At 41.5% G+C, this 21,524-nt stretch overlaps 1 protein-coding gene across 2 annotated transcripts; it reads right to left on the bottom strand.

Moving 5' to 3' along the window:
- Positions 1-8,138: 8,138 nt before the first annotated feature.
- znf608 (zinc finger protein 608) lies at positions 8,139-21,017 on the bottom strand. Of its 2 annotated transcripts, XM_031807886.1 has the most exons (9): positions 20,298-21,017; positions 17,772-18,000; positions 15,163-15,250; positions 11,091-13,386; positions 10,265-10,667; positions 9,869-10,023; positions 9,469-9,616; positions 9,202-9,261; positions 8,139-9,000 (listed from the first exon to the last, which is right to left on the bottom strand). In XM_031807886.1, exons 1-9 carry the CDS (start codon positions 20,652-20,654, stop codon positions 8,981-8,983), a joined length of 3,756 nt encoding a protein of 1,251 aa, XP_031663746.1. In that variant the 5' UTR covers positions 20,655-21,017; the 3' UTR covers positions 8,139-8,980. The 2 variants fall into 2 exon arrangements, with proteins under 2 accessions (XP_031663746.1, XP_020332095.1); XM_020476506.2 differs by lacking the exon at positions 9,202-9,261 and having other exon boundaries at positions 20,298-20,773.
- Between the last annotated feature and the right edge of the window lie 507 nt (positions 21,018-21,524).

The raw sequence follows: 21,524 nt of genomic DNA, 5'->3' as shown, positions 1-21,524 counted from the left end.
CCAAGCTGTTGGCCCTTCTGCACTCTTCATCCTTTCTAAGCTTAAAATAAGAAATAACTTAACCCCCTAAAATTGCACCTAACCCCCTACAATTGCTCCAGGGGTGCTGCGCTGCACTGCGGTTAACCCATTTATTCCAGCCTCTCTGGGTGTGTGTGTCTGTGTGTCTCGGGGGTAGTAGGGTTGTGAGCATAAAGACACATTTCTGTTCTATGCAAGTTAATCGAAAATAAAGTACATCTTATATCCGCCTTGAACTCTGTATCACTGCAGTTCCATTTCTTTTATTTGTTTTTTCAACTTTGGTGATGGTAGTATTATTATTAACTCGTATGTAGGACAAGGAATAAATACAAAAAAACACCTGGAACCAAAGGGGTTCTACCTGGAGGGAAGGGTTCTTCAAAGGGTTCTCCTATGGGGACAGCCAAAGAACCATACGAGTGTAGTGAAACAAATGTGAAACCGAGCTGAAATCCATCGGGATGTCCAGGCTAGGGGGTAGGGGCTTGGGAGGTTAACTTTGGCTTGTTGTAGAATTTGGGTTTAAAGATTGGTGTTTAGGTTTACTTTTTTTAAGTCTTCTTCCATTTCAATAAAACTTAAACACATTACAAATACATTACAAAAAATGAGGCTGTTATATTTGGAAAATGAACAAATGTAAAACTATATGTCATTTTGTGATGTCCGTGACCTTTTAAAGGACAGTCGCCCGAGTCCGGTTGAGGAATACGACTTCAAATCTAAACGAGACGGAGTAAAATTGGTTAAAGATGGAAGAGCAGCTAATGGAGAATGATTTTTGAAAATGCATAGCGAGAAATTATATGTTTCATTGGTAGGAGTTGAATGACATATCGCCATGTGTTACTTGATGGAAAAATGTGTAATGCATTAGTGTCCTTTTGTAAAATTTCAGGACTCCAACCTTTGCCGTGTCACTATGGGAACAATGGAGTCCAAATCACATGACATTTGAATACTTGCTCCTGCTAATATTTGTTTTCCCCCTTGACAGCAGGTGTGAGTATAGGCAAAGCAAAGGCTACAGAGGTAGAAATACACTATATATACAAAGGTATGTGGACACCTCTTCAAATTAGTGGATTTGGCTATTTCAGCCACACCGGTTGCTGACAGGTGTATAAAATCGAGCACACAGCCATGCAATCTCCTTGGATAAACTTTGGCAGTAGAACGGCCTTACTGAAGAGCTTAGTGACTTTCAACCTGGCACCGTCATAGGATGCCACCTTTCCAACAATTCAGTTCGTCAAATTTCTGCCCTTATAGAGCTGTCCCGGTCAACTGTAAGTGCTGTTATTGTGAAGTGGAAACGTCTAGGAGTAACAATGGCTCAGCCACGAAGTGGTACGCCACACAAATTCACAGAATAGGACCACCGAGTGCTGAAGCACATAACACATGAAAAAGGTCTGCCCTCGGTTGCAACACTTACTACCGAGTTCCAAACGGCCTCTGGAAACAACGTCAGCACAATAACTGTTTGTCGGGAGCCTCATGAAATGGGTTTCCATGGACAAGCAGCCACACACAAGCCTAAGATTACCATGCGCAATGCCAAGCGCCGGCTGGACTCTGGAGCAGTGTAAACGAGTATTCTGGAGTGATGAATCACGCTTCAACATCTGGCAGTCCGACGGACGAATCTGGGTTTGGCGGATGCCAGGAGAACGCTATCTGCCCCAATGCATAGTGCCAACTGTGAAGTTTGGTGGAGGAGGAATAATGGTCCTGGGACGTTTTCATGGTTCGGGCTAGGCCCCTTAGTTCCAGTGAAGGGAAATCTTAATGCTACAGCATACAATGACATTGTAGACTGTGCTTCCAACTTTATAGCAACAGTTTGGGGAAGGCCCTTTCCTGTTTCAGCAGGACAATGCCCCCATTCACAAAGCAAGATCCATACGGTAATGCTTTGTCGAGATCTGTGTGGATGAAATTGACTGGCCTGCACAAAGCCCTGACCTCAACCCCATCGAACACCTTTGTGATGAATTGGAAGGCCAACTCACTAATGCTCTTGTGGCTGAATGGAAGCAAGACCCCGCAGTAATGTTCCAACATCTAGTGGAAAGCCTTCCCAGAAGAGTAGAGGCTGTTATAGCAGCAAAGGGGGGGACCAACTCCCAATTAACGCCCATGATTCTGGAATGATACAACTCAATATTAGGAAAGTGTTCCTAATGTTTAGTATCCTCAGTGTATATCAAATTTGTTTCCATAAGCCTGTGCCAGAAATATTCATTGTGTAGGCTTTTTTATTTAAAAAATTGGCTTGCACATCTATTTAGTGGTGCCAAATTTTTTTTACATTTTTTAAGCCATTCTTATCTTTGAACCGCCAAAAATTGCATAATAGTTTTTACATGGACAAAGATTTACACAATGCTGTTCCAAGTTACTGCTCTTGTGTTACGCATAATGACAATAGGCAACAGTAGTAAGGGAAAAGGAAGGGAAGGGGAAGGGAAAGGGAAAGGGATACCTAGTCAGTTGCAAAACCCCTTTGAATCATAGACCCTATGTCTGGAAGATACATTTTGCACCATGAATAGAATTGCATTATACAGTGCCTTCAGAAAGTAACCATACCCCTTGTCTTATTCCACATTTTGACATGTTACAGCCTGAATTAAAAATGTATTAAATAAATAAAACATCTCATCCATCTACACACAATACCCCATAATGACAAAGTGAAAATATGTTTTATAAAATGTTTGCTAAACTATTGAAAATGAAATACAGAAATGTATAATTTACATAAGTATTCACAGCCCTGAATCAATACTTTGTAGAACTTGTGAGTCTTTCTGGGTGTGTCACAACTTCCGCCGAAGTCGGTCCCTCTCCTTGTTCGGGCGACATTCGGAGGTCGACGTCACCGGCCTTCTAGCCATCGCCGATCCACTTTTCATTTTCCATTTGTTTTGTCTTTGTCTTACACACCTGGTTTCAATCCCCCAATTACCTGTTCATTATTTAACCTGAGAGGTATTCTTTACAGTCCGGGCCACTTCGCTTCCGCTGCATTGACCCTATGACTGCGGGATCAAACTTTTCCCAGGCACCACTCCGCCCCTGGGGACAACTGTACTCTGAGTCCGGAGACCAAGGCTATGGAGATTTACATTGAGGCCTCCCTAGCTGCAGGGTACATCCATCCTTCTGCCTCCCCTGCCGGCACAGGATTCATTTTTGTGGACAAGAACAAAACCCTGTGCCCGTGCATTGACTACCGGGGCCTCAACTACATCACGGTGAAGAACCACTACCCGATACCACTCATCTCCTCGGCCTTTGAGCCACTTCAGGGGGAAACCGTGTTCTCCAAGCTGGACCTATGGAACGCCTACCACCTGGTGCGGATACGGGAAGGGGATGAATGGAAGCCTGCCTATAACACACCCAAATCAAATCAAATCAAAGTTTATTTGTCATGTGCTCCGAATACAACAGGTGTAGACCTTACAGTGAAATGCTTACTTACAGGCTCTAACCAATAGAGCGAGGAAAAAAGGTGTGTGTGTGTGTGTGTGTGTGTGTGTGTGTGTGTGTGTGTGTGTGTGTGTGTGTGTGTGTGTGTGTGTGTGTGTGTGTGTGTGTGTGTGTGTGTGTGTGTGTGTGTGTGTGTGTGTGTGTGTAGGTAGGTAGGTAGGTAGGTAGGTAGGTAGGTAGGTAGGTAGGTAGGTAAATAAATAAATAAAACAACAGTAAAAAGACATTTGAAAAAAGAGTAGCAAGGCTATATACAGACACCTGTCAGTCAGGCTGATTGAGGTAGTATGTACATGTAGATATACTCTCTGTACATATATGATGTACAGAGAGTAGCAGAAGCGTAAAAGGAGCTGTTGGCAGGTGGTGGGACACAATGCAGATAGCCCGGTTAGCCAATGTGCGGGAGCACTGGTTGGTCGGGCCAATTTAGGTAGTATGTAAATGAATGTATAGTTAAAGTGACTATACATATAAGATAAACATAGAGTAGCAGCGGCGTAAAAGAGGGGTTGGGGGGGCACACAATGCAAATAGTCCGGGTAACCATTTTGGTTACCTGTTCAGGAGTCTTATGGCTTGGGGGTAAATACTGTTGAGAAGCCAAGACTTGGCACTCCGGTACCGCTTGCCATGCAGTAGTAGAGAGAACAGTCTATGACTGGGGTGGCTGGGGTCTTTGACAATTTTTAGGGCCTTCCTCTGACACCGCCTGGTGTAGAGGTTCTGGATGGCAGGCAGCTTTGCCCCAGTGATGTACTGGGCCGTACGCACTACCCTCTGAAGTGCCTTGCGGTCGGAGGCCGAACAATTGCCATACCAGGCAGTGATGCAACCGGTCCGGATGCTCTCGATGTTGCAGCTGTAGAACCTTTTAGAGGATCTCAGGACCCATGCCAAATCTTTTTAGTTTCCTGAGGGGGAATAGTGCCCTCTTCACGACTGTCTTGGTGAGTTTGGACCAATCTAGTTTGTTGTTGATGTGGACACCAAGGAATTTGAAGCTCTCAACCTGCTCCACTACAGCCCCGTCGATGAGAATGGGGCTCCTTTTCCTGTAGTCCACAATCATCTCCTTAGTCTTGGCTACGTTGAGGGATAGGTTGTTATTCTGGCACCACCCGGCCAGGTCAGTGACCTCCTCCCTATAGGCTGTCTCATCGTTGTCGGTGATCAGGCCGACACTGTTGTGTCGTCAGCAAACTTAATGATGGTGTTGGATTCGTGGAGTTGTGGGTGAACAGGGAGTACAGGAGAGGACTGAGCACGCACCCCAGGGGAGCTCCAGTGTTGAGGATCAGCGTAGCAGTTGTGTTGCTACCTACCCTCACCACCTGGAGGTGGCCTGTCAGGAAGTCCAGGATCCAGTTGCAGATGGAGGTGTTTAGTACCAGGTTCCTTAGCTTGGTGATGAGCTTTGAGGGTACTATGGTGTTGAACGCTGAGCTGTAGTCAATGAACAGCATTCTCACATAGGTGTTCCTTTTGTCCAGGTGGGAAAGGGCAGTGTGGATTGCAATAGAGATTGCATCATCTGTGGATCTGTTTAGGCGGTATGCAAATTGGAGTGGGTCTAGTGTTTAAGTGAGCCATTACCAGCCTTTCAAAGCACTTCATGGCTATGGACGTGAATGCTACGGGTCTGTAGTCATTTAGGCAGGTTGTCTTTGTGTTCTTGGGCACAGGGACTATGGTGGTCTGCTTGAAGCATGTTGGTATTACAGACTCAATCAGGGACATGTTGAAAATGTCAGTGAAGACACCTGCCAGTTGGTCAGCACATGTCCGGAGCACACGTCCTGGTAATCCGTCTGGCCCCGCAGCCTTGTGTATGTTGACCTGTTTATTAAAGGTCTTACTCCCGTCGGCTACGGAGAGCGTGATCACACAGTCGTCCGGAACAGCTGGTGCTCCCATGCATGCCTCAGTGTTGCTTGCCTCGAAGCGAGCATAGAAATGATTTAGCTCGTCTGGTAGACTCGTGTCACTGTGCAGCTCGTGGCTGTGCTTCCCTTTGTAGTCTGTAATAGTTTGCAAGCCCAGCCACATCCGACGAGCGTCAGAGCTGGTGTAGTATGATTTAATCTTAGCCCTGTATTGACGCTTTGCCTGTTTGATGGTTCGTCGCAGGGCATAGCGGGATTTCTTGTAAGCTTCCAGGTTAGAGTCCCGCACCTTGAAAGCGGCAGCTCTACCCTTTAGCTCAGTGCGAATGTTGCCTGTAATCCATGGCTTCTGGTTGGGGTATGTACGTACAGTCACTGTGGGGACGACGTCCTCAATTCACTTATTGATAAAGCCAGTGACTGATGTGGTGTATTCCTCAATGTCATCGGAAGAATCCCGGAACATGTTCCAGTCTGTGATAGTAAAGCAGACCTGTAGTTTAGCATCTGCTTCATCTGACCATTTTTTTATAGACCGAGCCTGTTTCCAGGCTCACTCCTCTCCCCCATCTAATCAGTGGCCAACCGGCGTACACGGTGAAGGTTCGGCCTCTAGGCAGGGGATTCCTGTACCTAGTTGACTGAGAGGGTTATGGCCCAGAGGAATGGTGCTGGGACGTCCTAGACCCAGGCCTCATCGCTGATTTCCAACACCAGATCCCCGGTCAACCAGGTGTGCGCCCAGGTAGGGAGGGTACTGTCACACCCTGATCTGTTTCACCTGTCTTTGTTCTTTTCTCCACCCGCCTCCAGGTGTTGCCCATCTTCCCCATTATCCCCAGTGTATTTATACCTGTGTTCTATGTTTGTCTGTTGCCATTTCATTTTGTTCGTCAAGCCTACCAGTGTTTTTCACCTTGCTCCTATCTTGTTCTAGTTCCTGTTTTCTAGTTTCTACCATTTTCCCTGCCCTAACACTGAGCTTGCCTGCCATTCTGTACCTTATGGACTCTGATCTGGATTACTGACCTCTGCCTGCCCTTGGCCTGTCGTTTTTCCTGCCCCCTGTTCTAGAAATAAACTTTTGTTACATCGACACTGTCTGCATCTGGGCCTTCTCTTGAAACGTTTCCAAGAGCTTTCCACACGAATTGTTCAACATTTGTCCATTATTCTTTTAAAAATTCTTCAAGCTCTGTCAAATTGGTGGTTGATCATTGCTAGACAAACATTTTCAGGTCTTGCCAGATTTAAGTAGATTTAAGTAAAAAATGTAACATTCACTGTCTTCTTGGTAAGCAACTCCAGTGTAGATTTGACCCTGTGTTTTAGGTTACTGTCCTACTAAAAGGTTAATTCATCTCCCAGTGTCTGGTGGAAAGCAGACTGAACCAGGTTTTCCTCTAGGATTTTGCCTGTGCTTAGCTCCATTCCGTTTCTTTTTTATCCTGAAACTCCAAAGTCATTAACAATTACAAGCATACTCATAACATGATGCAGCCACTACTATGCTTGAAAATATGGAGAGTGGTACTCAGTAATGTGTTGTGTTGGATTTGCCGCAAACATAACTTTTTGTCCTGAATAAAAAGTGTTAATTGCTTTGCCATATTTTTACAGTTTCGCCTTGTTCCAAACAGGATGCATGTTTTAGAATATTTCTATTCTGTACAGGCTTCCTTCTTTTCACTCTGTTAATTAGGTTAGTTTTGTGGAGTAACTACAATGTTGTTGATCCATCCATTCTCCTATCACAGCCATTAAACTCTGTAACTAATTTAAAGTCTGCATTGGCCTCATGGTGAAATCCCTAAGCGGTTTTCCTTTACTCCGGCAACTGAGTTAGGAAGGACGCCTGTATCTTTGTAGTGACTGTGTGTATTGATGCACCATCCACAGTGTAATTAATATCTTCACCATGCTCAAAGGGATATTCAATGTCTGCTGTTTTTACACATCTACCAATAGGTGCCCTTTGTGAGGCATTGGAAATCCTCTCTGGTCTTTGTGGCTGAAACTGTTTGAAATTCACTTCTCAACTGAGGGACCTTACAGATAATTGTATGTGTCGGGTTCAGAAATGAGATAGCCATAAAAAAAAAAGTTAAACACAATTGCACACAGAGTGTGCAACGTATTATGAAGTACATTTTTACTCCTGAACTTATTTAGGCTTGTCATAACAAAGGGGTAAAATACCTATTGACTCGAGACATTTCAGCTTTTCATTTTTTATTTTTTTGTAAAAATTTCAAAGAAATTCCACTTTCAAGTGTGTGTGTTTTTGTCACTGACCCACACAATCTAAATTTGTATTTTTTACTCAGGCTGTAACAACAAAATGTGGAAAAAGTCAAGAGGTGTGAATCCTTTCTTAATAAGGCACTGTATACGGAACAAAAATATAAACGTAACATGCAACAATTTCAAAGATTTTACATAAATGTTGGACAAAACTACACATTTTAGATGGACCTTTTATTGTCCCCCAACACAAGGCGCACCTATGTAATTATCATGCTGTTTAATCAGCTTCGTGATATGCCACACCTGTCAGATGGCTGGATTATCTTGGCAAAGTAGAAATGCTCACTAACAGGGATGTAATCAAATGTGTAAAATTTACAGATGCCCCCTGACACAAGCCCCCTTGTTTTACCTTCTGCCCTGGAAGAGAGTGTATAGTGCATGGGCATTATTAAGGACAAAATAGACAGAACACATAAGGTGTATATAAACACCCTTTAATTCTGATTGCCACACATATGAATTAAGGCATAAACAGTATAAAAAAGCAACAGCAGTTTCCATGTTTAATTGATTCCAAAGTAACTTGATACACTGTGTGAATTACACTCATCATGCAACTTCATTGAAGAGTTTCTCTAGAGATGTCAATACTTGTAAACAGAGTTTGTAGCACTATTCAAGTAATAAAACAACCACTGGAACTATGCAAGTAATGTGCTGTAATGTAAATCACAATACAATGCATTGAAATTAAAACAAACATAAATAATAAGCATTTAATACTATGTCATGTAACTATACAGAATATATACACCACAGTTCTATGGCACTGGTAAAATGTGAAGATTTACTCTCACACAAGACAATACAATCAACAAGTGGCTACAGTCAAGTACAGTATACAAATGTAATTAAGTAATACTGGGAGGACCACTTTATAGACTCTTGCACTTCAATTGCAGTTTCCCAACGGAAAAAAACATTGGGATAATACAAATTTCAGTACATTCAACCATATGATTTACATTACGATACATGTGCATATAAACTTTGTAGCATGGCAATTTATGGCTGATTCTATGACACTATGGGGTTTGTCACGTGTGTTTTCAGACAGGCATCCAAATGCAAAATACTTAAGTCTTGTTACTTGATACATATCTCCACCAATATTACAATACCACTACTCTGACTCTTATAAAATATTGATTAAATCGCAAATGAAATTGGTCTCTGCCTCCCATAGAGGCTATGAATATAACACCATGGAATTGATGCCTGTAAATCTTCTTATCCTCATGTGAGCCAGTCACATGGTTTTACTTCTTCCCTTCATTATCTGTAGAAGCAGAGTTCATGAACATCTTATTTGATTTTAGAATGATTTTATATAGAATACCTACCTCTCACAGTAAAGAAAATTGAAATAAAGTTTACTTCATGTCATTATTCAGTACGGATCCTTTTCTCTTTTGACAAAAGGATCAAACAATAGGCCTATCATAGAGAGGGTATGGATTGGGCAACTAAGAGGACATACCAGTTGAAGATAAGTGTACCAACACCTTCTGGCTGGAAACCAGGGCTCTAGAGCTTATCCCTTCAAAAGAGAGATGAGAGATCTAGCTATATCTAATGAACTATTGTGCTTTAGTATCAGTAAAGAAAACAACATATTATAGACATAATAAGCATGCCTTCCTCTCAATCACAGACTTATTGTTTTTAGAAATGAAATATATAATATTTTCAAAGTAAAATATTTTTTTCACTTTACATTTCAATCATTCAGGAAACGTTTGTTTACCTTGGAAAATGTCGTACTGCCCAGACATGAGTGGGTAGCTCATTCCAAGATGTGTATGATGATGAGTGTGAAGGTGCCTGGCAAAGGGAACATGGTTCCTCTCCCGGTCAGTCTCTCTCTCTCCTTCAAGGGATCCTTTCTCACCAGGCTATTGACAAAAAGGGTGATTCTTTACTAAAATATGTCTTTGTAGTACTGTATATGCAGTATGTATTGCACACTAATATTATAATTTCAACAGCATGTCACAGATCACACTTGCAATAGGGCTAGTATCTCACAGATGCTCATTTCAATTTCCTCTCTCTTCCGCCATAAACTGATGCATGTTCCTTTCATGGATTCCCTTTTGCTTTATATTTTTCAGCCTCAATTCTGCCTATACTTGATGGACACTCACCGCAGGGGATTTGCCATGGTATGGCAGATTGTGGTGTTGCAGAAGCTCAAGGGCAGTAGACTCACTGGCTGGCTTACTGCTCACACTACGGCTGTTCTGAGTCAAATCTGACTCCTCTCTGCCTGCTGTTTTCCCATAGAGAGGATAGTGGAAACCTAATATGTACAGTACAAAACACAATTTAGAAAACAGCCCTTCAATAAATTCATTCACAATGCCAGGCCAAATAGCAATCTCTTTAACATGACACAAACTTGGCATGAATCTTGAACACGTGATATAATCCAAAATGTTAAATACACAAAATATGATGAAGCAGAAAAATTCACGCAAACAACTCGATTTCAGTTTCTATTGCCCATTGTAGTCATAATTTCTCCAACCATATAGACTTACGTGGGTAGTTATGCACCAGGGTGGGTGACTTGACCGTGTAAGAGTTGTTGCTGGGGTCACACATCTGTAGGTATTGGTAGGAATGCTGGTACTGGATATAGGGTTGTTGTTGGGGGTTCATCGCTGGTGATACAGCCACCCTGGCACTCTGTGATTCCTCAGACATGACCCCTATTGGCTGCTGCTCCTCTAGCCTATCACAGTCCTCTATGTCTGATGTGGTGACGTTCTGGTTCGTAGCCTTTTTGAGCTCTACTCCCAACTTTGTCACTGGCTCAGAGGGCATCTCCCACTCCTTAGACATGTCAGCATTTAACTCCTCTGAGCTCTGGCTAAGATCTTCACTTTGCTGCTCCACATTATTGGATTGATTTGGTCGGGACCAGCATTGGACTTCTGCATGCTAAATCGATGAGGAAAAGTGTTGTTTGTGATGGGTTTTCTTAATATTTAATTTAATACCAGTAATCCCAGTTTGTGAATTGACAAGTCAATCCATCAACTGCAAATTCAACATTTGTATCAAAACCAACTTTTCTTTTCAAATGTTCCTTACTTAGCTACTTATGTTAAATGTTTACATTTACATCTAAAATTGGGTTACGTCCTTTAGTAGTATGGCCATCTTAGATTTGACCGATAAAATAAAACTTATCTTCCTAATCTGTCTTCTTGAAAATATTAGGCAAAAGGACATCTACAGTACCACATAAACAGCCTTTACCTGGACTAAAGGTTTACATAATGCAACAGTCTGACAATCTGACCTTCACAACAGTCGTACACACCAACATCCAAATAGCTAAAGACAGAGTGAAAAACTTACATTTGAAAATGATACATTTGAGTCCAGATCTGTCTGATTATTTGGATTCATGGATGATTTCATTTCATCACTGTCTTTGACAAGTCCCTGGTTTTCTGTCATATTGACAAGCATCGGCTTCCCTTGTGGCTGTGTGGTCAGAGTCTGGGGTCGCTCATCCATTTCTGCAAACGAGAGCCCAGGTTTGGCACAGCACGTTTTCACAGAGTCTGTCCCCTTAGATAATACAGATGTCGAGGTTATCATGTGTTTCAACTCATCTGGTTCTCGGTTTGCTTGACCTCCTCTCTGCTTGGTGATTTGCTGCTGATCACAGCACTTGGATGCAATTAAGAGTTTTTGATCCATGTAAAGACCTCGTGCATACTGGCCGTAGTACAAGGACTGGGCAAGAGCCGTGTGTGTTTGTGTCATCGCCATCTGAAGCTGGGACTGCGAACTTGAGTTGATGACATCAGTCTTCTTCGAATCAAATAATTCCGGGGTGTTTCTCCCCTCATTGTCCTCCTTTTTGCATTTACTGTCTTGAAGGGTGGAGGTCTTATGGAAAGCAGCTGTGTTTGACTGGCCGGTCTGCATGTAATTCTGAATATAGTAGGGGTCATATCCGTGGTAAAAAGGAGACTGGGGGTCTTTGACAGGCCCTGCAGGAATAGATGCAGCTGGAGGAGTCTTTGGATTTAGATTGGGATTGTTGTTTGAGTTCATCTCAGAGGCTGAGATGGACCTTGGACTTTTGGACCTAGTGTCTGAACGGCAGTCTGAACCCCCATCATCACCTGCATCCGATATGTCTGAGTATGCCGGGCTGTTAGTTTTGGTGGTGGTGCCATCTCCACTTTCAAGGGAGCCACAATCCAGTCTTGAAGAGCTACCTATGGAAGGACTAGGAGAGTTGTCAGTGAACGTGTACACTTTGTCAGCCTCAGCTCTGATGCTGGCCATTCTACTCTCCTGAGACTCCGTTAGACTGTTCATTACGTCTTGTTTGCTCAAGTGCTCTTTCAGAAGGCTTCCAGAAGGTTCTTTTCCCACCACCTTTCCCTCGTCCATCTTTAGTTGAATGCTATCGCCATTAGAGGTCCTTGTGTCTTTATTGTGTTTGTCTTTTAATCTTCGTTTGTCTTTGTTCCTGGTCTCCTTGCAAGTGACTAGGGTTGTTTTACCCAGACTTGGCTCTACCATGATGTTTAACTTTGGCTTGATGGGTTTAAGTGAGAGGTTCTTTGTTGTGGTGACACCAACAGCTACTGATGGGGAAGACTGCTGTGTGTTGGCTTCTGTTGTGTTAGTGGAGAACACAGTGTTGGGGATTGCAATCAGCTTTGGGGGAGCAGGAGCTATAGGCCTGTTGGTTCTAGATTTAGATGAACACTTCTCAACTTTCCCATGAACCTTTTTCCCTTTATCACACACTCCCTTCTTATCGATCAAACCCTCGGCTTCAAGCTTAGGCATCTCCACAGAGGAGTTCCTATCAGTAACAAGGCAATTTTCCAGTACCACAGTCATGTTCGAGATGATTGGCAAGTTACTCAAGTCATCAATGAGTCCCTCTTTGATCAACGAATTCCTCCTCATTTTAGAATTCGCCATGGGACTATGATCACTATTGAACATTAATCGTCTGCTTTTTGGAGACCCTATTGTAGAAACCTTATATAGGGGGCTGGGCTTCTTTGATGAGCTATTGGTTATATCAGAGCAGTCGAAAGTCATGTTACTGAGGGACTCCTCACAATCAGACAGTCTGTCCTCAATCTCAGCCTCAAACTCTGGCTTCCGGTCCACATCTAAGTGTGCATGTGTCTGGTGGTACCGCAGCCCATTGATATGCTTGTATTTCTTGTTACAGTGAGGATGGGGGCAGTCTATCAGTATGGGAGAGGTACATGCCGAATCGTTAAAGGTAGGATCCGACTTTCCCTGTGGAGTGGAAGGAGCACTCCGGGACTTGGCACGGATCCTCTTCCCGTTTCCATTTTTAATGTCATCTGTGACTAAACTCAAATCCAGATCAGTCGGTGGTTTGTTTTTCCTCTTCCCAGATGGGATGGAGTTTGGCTTGATCTCCTCAACTGTGAAAAATGGAGGTGTTCTGCAGTTATTGATCAGATTAAGGCTCCCTCTTCGGCCCTTGCTGTGAATGCCCCCACCACGGCTCTTATGTGGCAGCCCTCGGACCTTGGCAAGCCCAGGTTCAACACAGGGTCGATCCGGGATGGCCAGTCGCATCCTTTTACCACGGCCACGGCCACCTGGCAGATCAGAGTCACTGGATGGTGACTCACAAAATCTAGAAGAAGAAAATATATACATATATATATATATATATACACTACCGTTCAAAAGTTTGGGGTCACTTAGAAATGTCCTTGTTTTTGAAAGAAAAGCTCATTTTTTTGTCCATTAAAATAACATCAAGTTGATCAGAAATACAGTGAAGACATTGTTAATGTTGTAAAGGACTATTGTAGCTGGAAACGTCTGATTTGTTATGGAATATCTACATAGGCGTACAGAGGCCCATTATCAGCAACCATCACTCCTGTGTTGTACTGATTAAAGAAGCAATAAAACTGGTCTTCTTTGGACTAGTTGAGCATCAGCATTTGTGGGTTTGATTACGGGCTCAAAATAGCCAGAAACAAAGAAGAACTTTCTTCTGAAACTCATCAGTCTATTCTTGTTCTGTGAAATTAAAGATATTCCATGCGATAAATTGCCAATAAACTGAAGATCTCGTACAACACTGTGTACTACTCCTTTCACAGAACAGCACAAACTGTCTCTAACCAGAATAGAAAGAGGAGTGGGAGGCCCCAGTGCACAACTGAGCAAGAGGACTGTACATTTGAGTGTCCAGTTTGAGAAACAGACGCCTTCGAAGTCCTCAACTGGCAGCTTCATTAAATAGTTCCGCAAAACACCAGTCTTAATGTCAACAGTGAAGAGGTAACTCTGGGATGCTGGCCTTCTAGGCAGAGTTGCAAAGAAAAAGCCATATCTCAGACTGGCCAATAAAAATAAAAGATTAAGATGGGCAAAAGAACACAGACACTGGACAGAGGACCTCTGCCTAGAAGGCCAACATTCCGATGTCGCCTCTTCACTGTTGACGTTGAGACTGGTGTTTTGTGGGTACTATTTAATGAAGCTGCCAGTTGAGGACTTGTGAGGCATCTGTTTCTCAAACTAGACACTCTAATGTCCTTGTCCTCTTGCTCAGTTGTGCACCGGGGCCTCTCACTCCTCTTTCTATTCTGGTTAGAGCCATTTTTAGCTGTTCTGTGAAGGGAGTAGTACACAGTGTTGTATGAGATCTTCAATTTCTTGGCAATTTCTCGCATGGAATAGCCTTAATTTCTCAGAACAAGAATAGACGAGTTTCAGAAGAAAGTTCTTTGTTTCTGGCTATTTTGATCCTGTAATCGAACCCACAAATGCTGATGCCCCAGATACCCAACTAGTCTAAAGAAGGCCAGTTTTATTGCTTCTTTAATCAGAATAACAGTTTTCAGCTGTGCTAACAATTGCAAAAGGGGTTTCTAATGATTAATTAGCCTTTTAAAATTATAAACTTGGATTAGCTATCACAACGTGCCATTGGAACACAGGTGTAACAGTTGCTGATAATGGGCCTCTGTACGCCTATGTAGATATTCCATTGCAAATCAGACGTTTCCAGCTACAATAGTAATTTACAACATTAACATGTCTACACTGTATTTCTGATCAACTTGATGTTATTTTAATGGACCAAAAAAATGTTTTCCTTTCAAAAACAAGGACATTTCTAAGTGAACCCAAACTTTTGAACCGTAGTGTATATATAGTAAACCATACAAAAAAAATCTATACAAAATTGGTGTATGACACGGAAATAAAATCAATCAATCAAATCCATCAAAAATTACATAAGTACTCATCATTGAATACTTACAATGGTAATGACATGCAACAAACATAGTCACTGACAGCTTTCTTGGCAACAGAAAAGGCTAAAACAAAATAGGCTACTCATATACTATTTTTCAATACTATACAACAAAGGATGAATATTTATTATTACCTGGGTGGTGCCCAGTCATGCTTGGTACAGTCCAAAAGAGTCCCCACATAGGTTCTTTTTCTCCATGTTACATTGACTACAAGGACACCTACAATTCAAAAAGCAAAAAGGAGCATGTTACATTGAAGACATTTTAAAATGATGTGCTTTGAACTGTGGCATGGATGGAGGTCCAGTTGACAACCATAATGGCATTGTGATAACTTTTTATCAGATGAAATGACATCAGACTGATAGATGGGATCCTCTTTTTGTGGCTTTTATGGAGGCTTGGTCTACGTCCCAAATGGCACCCTATTCCCTATATTGTGCAATTATTTTGACCAGGGCCCATGTAGTACACTATATATAGGGAATAGAGTACAATGTGGGATACAGCCTTGTTCTTACCACAGCACCAAGAAGGCTGAATTATGTAATTTACATTTTTGTTTACACAAAGCCAATCGCCCTCTGTGATTTCTCCAAGACAACCAAAAGTCGAGAATGAAGATATTCGAGAATCAAATAGATATTGCACATTATTATTTCACTGTACCGAGTATATTCAAATGCTTTTACAGAAGTGATTTGTATGAAAACATATTACACCTTTATCTTGCCTTGGCAAATGACCATATAAAGTAGTTTGGATTCTAGTCTAATTTTCTTGAAAGTAAACACTAAAATCTGTGAACTGCAAACCGAAATGTCTTGTTGTTGTGACAATTTGAATGAGCTCTGCAATTGAAGGGTTTATGTCCAAAACACAATAAACGCCAACTTTTCAGATGTGCATTTTTTCATCTGAAATTAATGCTCATGGGTCCCTTTCTATGTGCATGAATTATGGCTGTTATCAAACTTTCAAACATTTAGTTTAGGTGTGCTTTAAAATGTGTTTTATTGCTAAATGTGATATCCAGCACACTCGTTTCCCCCCCCCCCCCCCCAAGATGCTCTATATCCATTGTCCAGGTGGATGGAACATTCCATATGGTTTTTGCAGCTGGTGCGAAAGTGAGTCATTTTGTGAATCATTTCCATGATATTTGTCTGTCCAATCCTAAGTTACGTTTCTCTAAATATTTTTTCCACGCTTAGGAATGTAATCGCATTCAATTTGGGTTAGGGGGCTCCCGAGTGGTGCAGCGGTATAAGCCACTGCATCTCAGTGCTAGAGGCGTCACTACAGACCCTGGTTTGATTCCAGGCTGTATCACAACCAGCCGTGATTGGGGGTCCCATAGGCGGCTCACAATTGGCCCAGCGTCATCTGGGTTAGGGTTTGGCTGGGGTAGGCTGTCATTGTAAATAAGAATTTGTTTTTAACTGACTTGCCTAGTTAAATAAAATAATATAGGCTAACCCCTGGCGGGCAGTGTAACTCAAACAATAAGAATCCATCCATCCAACCTTGATCAGCAACTTAATGCAAACGACTTTCAATGTCCTTATTCTTCCTTAAATCCTTCCCTAAAATGTATAGAATGCAATTCAAAAATATTGATGTATCCTAATGAAAAGAAACCTGTAAAACCCCCATACAATTTTTCCAAAAGTTGCTTTTTCCAAAAGGAAAACACACATTGTATATACACTGTTCATCCCCTGGATACAATAAATCACTAATGTTATATTTGTACAATATAGTTCAAACAAAGGACTATTTGAATATGTATTTATTTATGGATTGATACTTTATAACATGTAACTGTTTAAAACCTAATCGGGATACTTTTTCTACTGGAGTTCTGTTGTTTGGAGTGGATATATATTATTTGTTTCTAAAATAAAATGACCTTGCAATGTTCAGTATTTCAAACAAAATCATGTCCGTCTTTTCACTAGCCCCCCCCAAAATAACTCTCTCTTTCACAACATGTGTTTTTCAATTAATATACATTTACCAACATTCCTGAAAATAAAATCAAACCCCTCAATTGCATTTTGATATGTATACATCAAAATCTAGCTCACAGTCGGGGACATTAAGATGGTGGTCTGCAATTAGCATTTGCCTAATCAATATGCACTCGGCATCTCTGCAGCCCTCGAACGCTAAGGTGTCTTACTAGGGAGGTCCCATGGCATAGCTTCCAAATAAGACGGCAACAGCCTTTCTCTTCAAATCCGAGTTTTACAGGAATAATAGGCCTCTTAAAAACAGAACACACATCAGATGAATTCTCTCATGGTCTGTTACACTGTTACATCAGCAGAGATCCTTTAATTAAAACCAGCCTTGAATACAAAAGCATTTTCTAGCTCACAAATCACTTTGTTGGCCGTGTGCAAAGACCAAATTCAGTTTTATAAGTGACACTCTAGTCCTCAAGTGAGCCAGCAATGTTGCTTTCTTCAGTGAAGTAGATTAAATCGAGCCTCTCGGTTTTGGGCTACTGTAAATACGGTTATGTTTACATCTCCGCAAGGCTAAGGCCTACCTTTGATCAGATGATAATTATTAATACTGGCTTACCGTTAATAATATTACCGTGGAATAAACTGTTTTATGCCCACTGATATAAGCGACTGTACAGCCTTTCATTCATGGTCAATCATGTACATGCTGAACCACATGGTGGAATGCTGAAATTTTAGGAGAGCTGGAGGAATGGAATCCTCACCTTCCTCAGTCTCATGCCACACAATGCCCTCCAGGTTGACACTGGTGCCTGGCTGACAAGGGCCAGGGCGACATGAATCGGTGTCTGGCCCTCCATCTTGTGTGTTGGTTCCTATGGATCTGGTCCTCACCAGAAGTTGCTTTGAGATGGGTGAAGAGAAGGGGGCATTGGACATTGGGCTTTGAGGGCCGGGTGGCGGGGGTGCAGGCACTGTAAACATTGAATCCACCTACGGAAAGGAGGATGAGTAGTCAAATATCACCTCTGACTTTTCAACATAAAAGGCCCAAAGCAGCCGTTTTTACATCAATATCAAATCATTTCTGTGTAACAATTATCTTACTGTAATAGTTTTCCATCAATAAAATCAATAAGAATTATATAGCTTTTTAGCAAAAAAAAAATTCTCAAGCTAGAATTTTACTAGGACTGTCTTGGAGTGGTTTGAGTGGGGAGGGGAAACTTAAAACTAGCTGTTATTAGTGGTGTTGCAGACTCTGGGGCCTTTCAGAACTGGTGTATATATACTGAGATCATGTGACAGATCATGTGACACTTAGATTGCACACAGGTGGACTTTATTTAACTAATTATGTGTCTTCTGAAGGTAATTGGTTGCACTAAATCTTATTTATGGGCTTCATAGCAAAGGGGGGCACGCATCACTTTTCTGTTTTTTATTTTGTGTTATGTCTCTCATTTCACTTCACCAATTTTGACTATTTTGTCCATTACATGAAATCCAAATAAAAATCTATTTAAATTACTGGTTGTAATGCAACAAAATAGGAAAAACGCCAAGGGGGATGAATACTTTTGCAAGGCACTGTATGATACAAAACACAGAAAAAAATGTTTTTTTGATTGCACTGGGCCTTTAAGCATCCTGACCTTTAATTCATAAATAATCTCATATCTATGTTCATCATAGGGATGGTAATAAACAAAGGAAAGTGTTGTTTTCCAAAGCCTATTGGTAATTTCATAAAATTACAAGCAGCTGTTGACAATTAATCTTCAAAAAAATATATGTATCTTTGAATACCAGTGATGTACACATTTCAGCAGTTTAATGAAATATTCGATGAAAATAGCATTTCTGCATGACCTGAAAAACAAATGAAAAAGAACAAGCAATACTATTGCTTTGTGTTGTAACTGCAAAAAGATTGTCATTCATGTATTTTTGCTATTTAGGTTTATATGCAGTGCTGAACATGTTTGTACTTCTGACTAAATGTGTTATGTCATTTTTAAATGTTAATGTATGCATATAACATCATTTGAAAGAGAAGTCATTCCTACAGGGTTGTTTGTGTCTGATCAGATACCTATGAAGGGACAAAAACAAAGACTGATGCATGCTCCCCTGCTTTGATTGCAAGATGCAATGCCACAGTCCTGTACCCTCCCTCCCTCAGACAGAATCACTCAGCAAACGTCTCAAACATTGACCACAATGATGAGTCAAAAACCTAGGGCTTGTCTTCATCACGAATGCCTTGTCTTGTAACCATAAAAGCAACACAAGCGTTCATTGTTACAGGCTATGTGTGATTTTAATATGCAGCACGGTGAGGAGCTGATAGCCAAGAGCAGGGAGAAAAGATGGCTACCGTTCACACACTCCACTTCCCCTGCTGCTGAGTGAAAAACACTGATTACTGGTGGCATCTGTCATGGAGAAAGATAGGCGTCTTCTCTTGTAACAAATTAGATTAAATCATTATAAAAAAAACAACTGCCTATGTAGGTTGGGACTTTGTGGTGTCCCTACTAAGCTATTTAAGATAAATCAAATGAAAAGACTCAGGTAAAAATTGTGGACTGTGTGGGACTGTTCCCTGAGAACAATCAATGGTGGGCAACAGCCTCCAATAGCATTAACATGAACCATAAATGACAGAAACTGTAAAAGGAGAAGCATAAGAAATTAGTACCCGAAGAAACTTCCCTTCCTTTTGCTGTGGAGTTTCAGTTATATTATAAACAAAATAGAGGACATGCTAATAAAATAAACTAATCGGGTTAGGATACAACTGATGAGTCTGAGATTATGGTGATTCCCCAGGTTTACATCTGGTTATAGCCTTTCACATGTCACAGCTAAAACCTCTCTGCTTGCGTGTGTGCTTAGGGTACCTTGTCATTATATTCATTATTAAATCATTGTCCATATTGTAAATAACATCATATATTGTAAATAATAGTGTGGTAGTGTTTTGTAGCCACATCACTGTACATTATATATTCGTTTGTCATTCTTAGCCTATATTTTTTGGGGGGGGATGTTCTGGCCTGGGCCCTTGGAACTGCATTCTTGAACAGCTGTGTGTATTCTGTGCACATAAAGGATTACCATGATATAACTGTATCTCTATTAGGCTGCTACCTTACTCAAGCATAAAACATCTGCCAAGTAATCCTGTTAGGCTACCTTTCTTATGAAAAAAATATTCCACGGCAATTAAGATAATAAGATAATGATTGGTAGCCTACATGTTTTAAAACGTGCATTAAGCTTACCTTTTCTGTTCTCAGTTTCTTTGCGGTTGTGACAGTGTCGTCATTCTTCCTCACAACAATAGCGCTGCCCTTTATTCCACAATCCAAACCGTTTTTGGCAATGTCTTCCATTCTGCCCCCTGCACAATGACACGGATTCGCTTTGCTTCCGAGGGTGCATAAATGGTCAGGTATAGAATTTAAGATGGGACTTCTTTGACCATCATGTTTCTCTTTCCTCGTCCTGAAAGCATCCCTCTCCCTTTTCCAGCCTCTGATTAGATTTTTTCCCTTTTTTTCCTCTTTGCCTTTGGCGCATGAAACGGTTACATCACTCGACTTTGGGTTGCTGACCGCCTGGCCCAGTGCTGAATTCATTTCAAATGCCTCTATGGGGCGTCCTCTCAGCGATACCACACAGTGCGAGGACCGACGGCTCAAAACCCTTAGAAGTTTTGCTTCGTTTGAATCTATATTTCCTCGATTCCTTGCTGAAGTGTCCCTGGATTTGAACGGAGGGAATTGTTAGTCTGTCTGATAAAGCAGATGCGTTTGAACAATTGGACAGCTCCTCACAATCCGTCATCGTCCCATTTTTTCCTTTCAAAAATCCACTAATCTCCTGTTTTTGTCGATCTCTCCTCAAATCAGCATTCAAGTCAATTCTCAAATTGCCAACCGCAGTCACTGACGGGAGTAGTAGGCTGCGTGTCAACCTAGCTGGTTAACAGTATTCTATTGTGAAATTGACTGACTTCAATTATGACAGAAAAACGGTGATACCCCCTGATTTCACAGAAGGAAGGCATAGTCAGATGCCTTCTATCATGTATAAATAGTCATTAGGCTACCTTCGGTTCAGTGTAGACCTACAGTATATCTCATTTAATGAATATAATATTTTTTTTAAACAACCAAAAGTATTGTGGTGTAATATACCCCATGGGGTTATGAGGACACCTCCTGTTGTGCAAAATTACTCAATGTATCCTGCCATAGCCCGATGGTGTCTCAAACCTGGGTACCTTAGCCATTACACCAAGATGTCACAGGCTAAGGCCTACTAAGATATACTAAGGTCGCTATATTCCCTTTTCCTATTCTAACTGTTTGGGAAATGCTGCAGGTAAAATAAAGGGAATCTAACGGTAACTCCAAGTTGTGCAATGAAACCAGCACACACGTAAATAATGTTTCAGCAACCTGGACAGTACCGCAATCAGTGCTAGGTAAAACAAGGATCAGCGA

This window comes from Oncorhynchus kisutch, linkage group LG3 (assembly GCF_002021735.2).
Source record: "Oncorhynchus kisutch isolate 150728-3 linkage group LG3, Okis_V2, whole genome shotgun sequence".
In the NCBI taxonomy this organism is placed as follows: Eukaryota; Metazoa; Chordata; class Actinopteri; order Salmoniformes; family Salmonidae; genus Oncorhynchus; species Oncorhynchus kisutch.
This window is presented reverse-complemented; position numbering and strand designations above follow the sequence as displayed.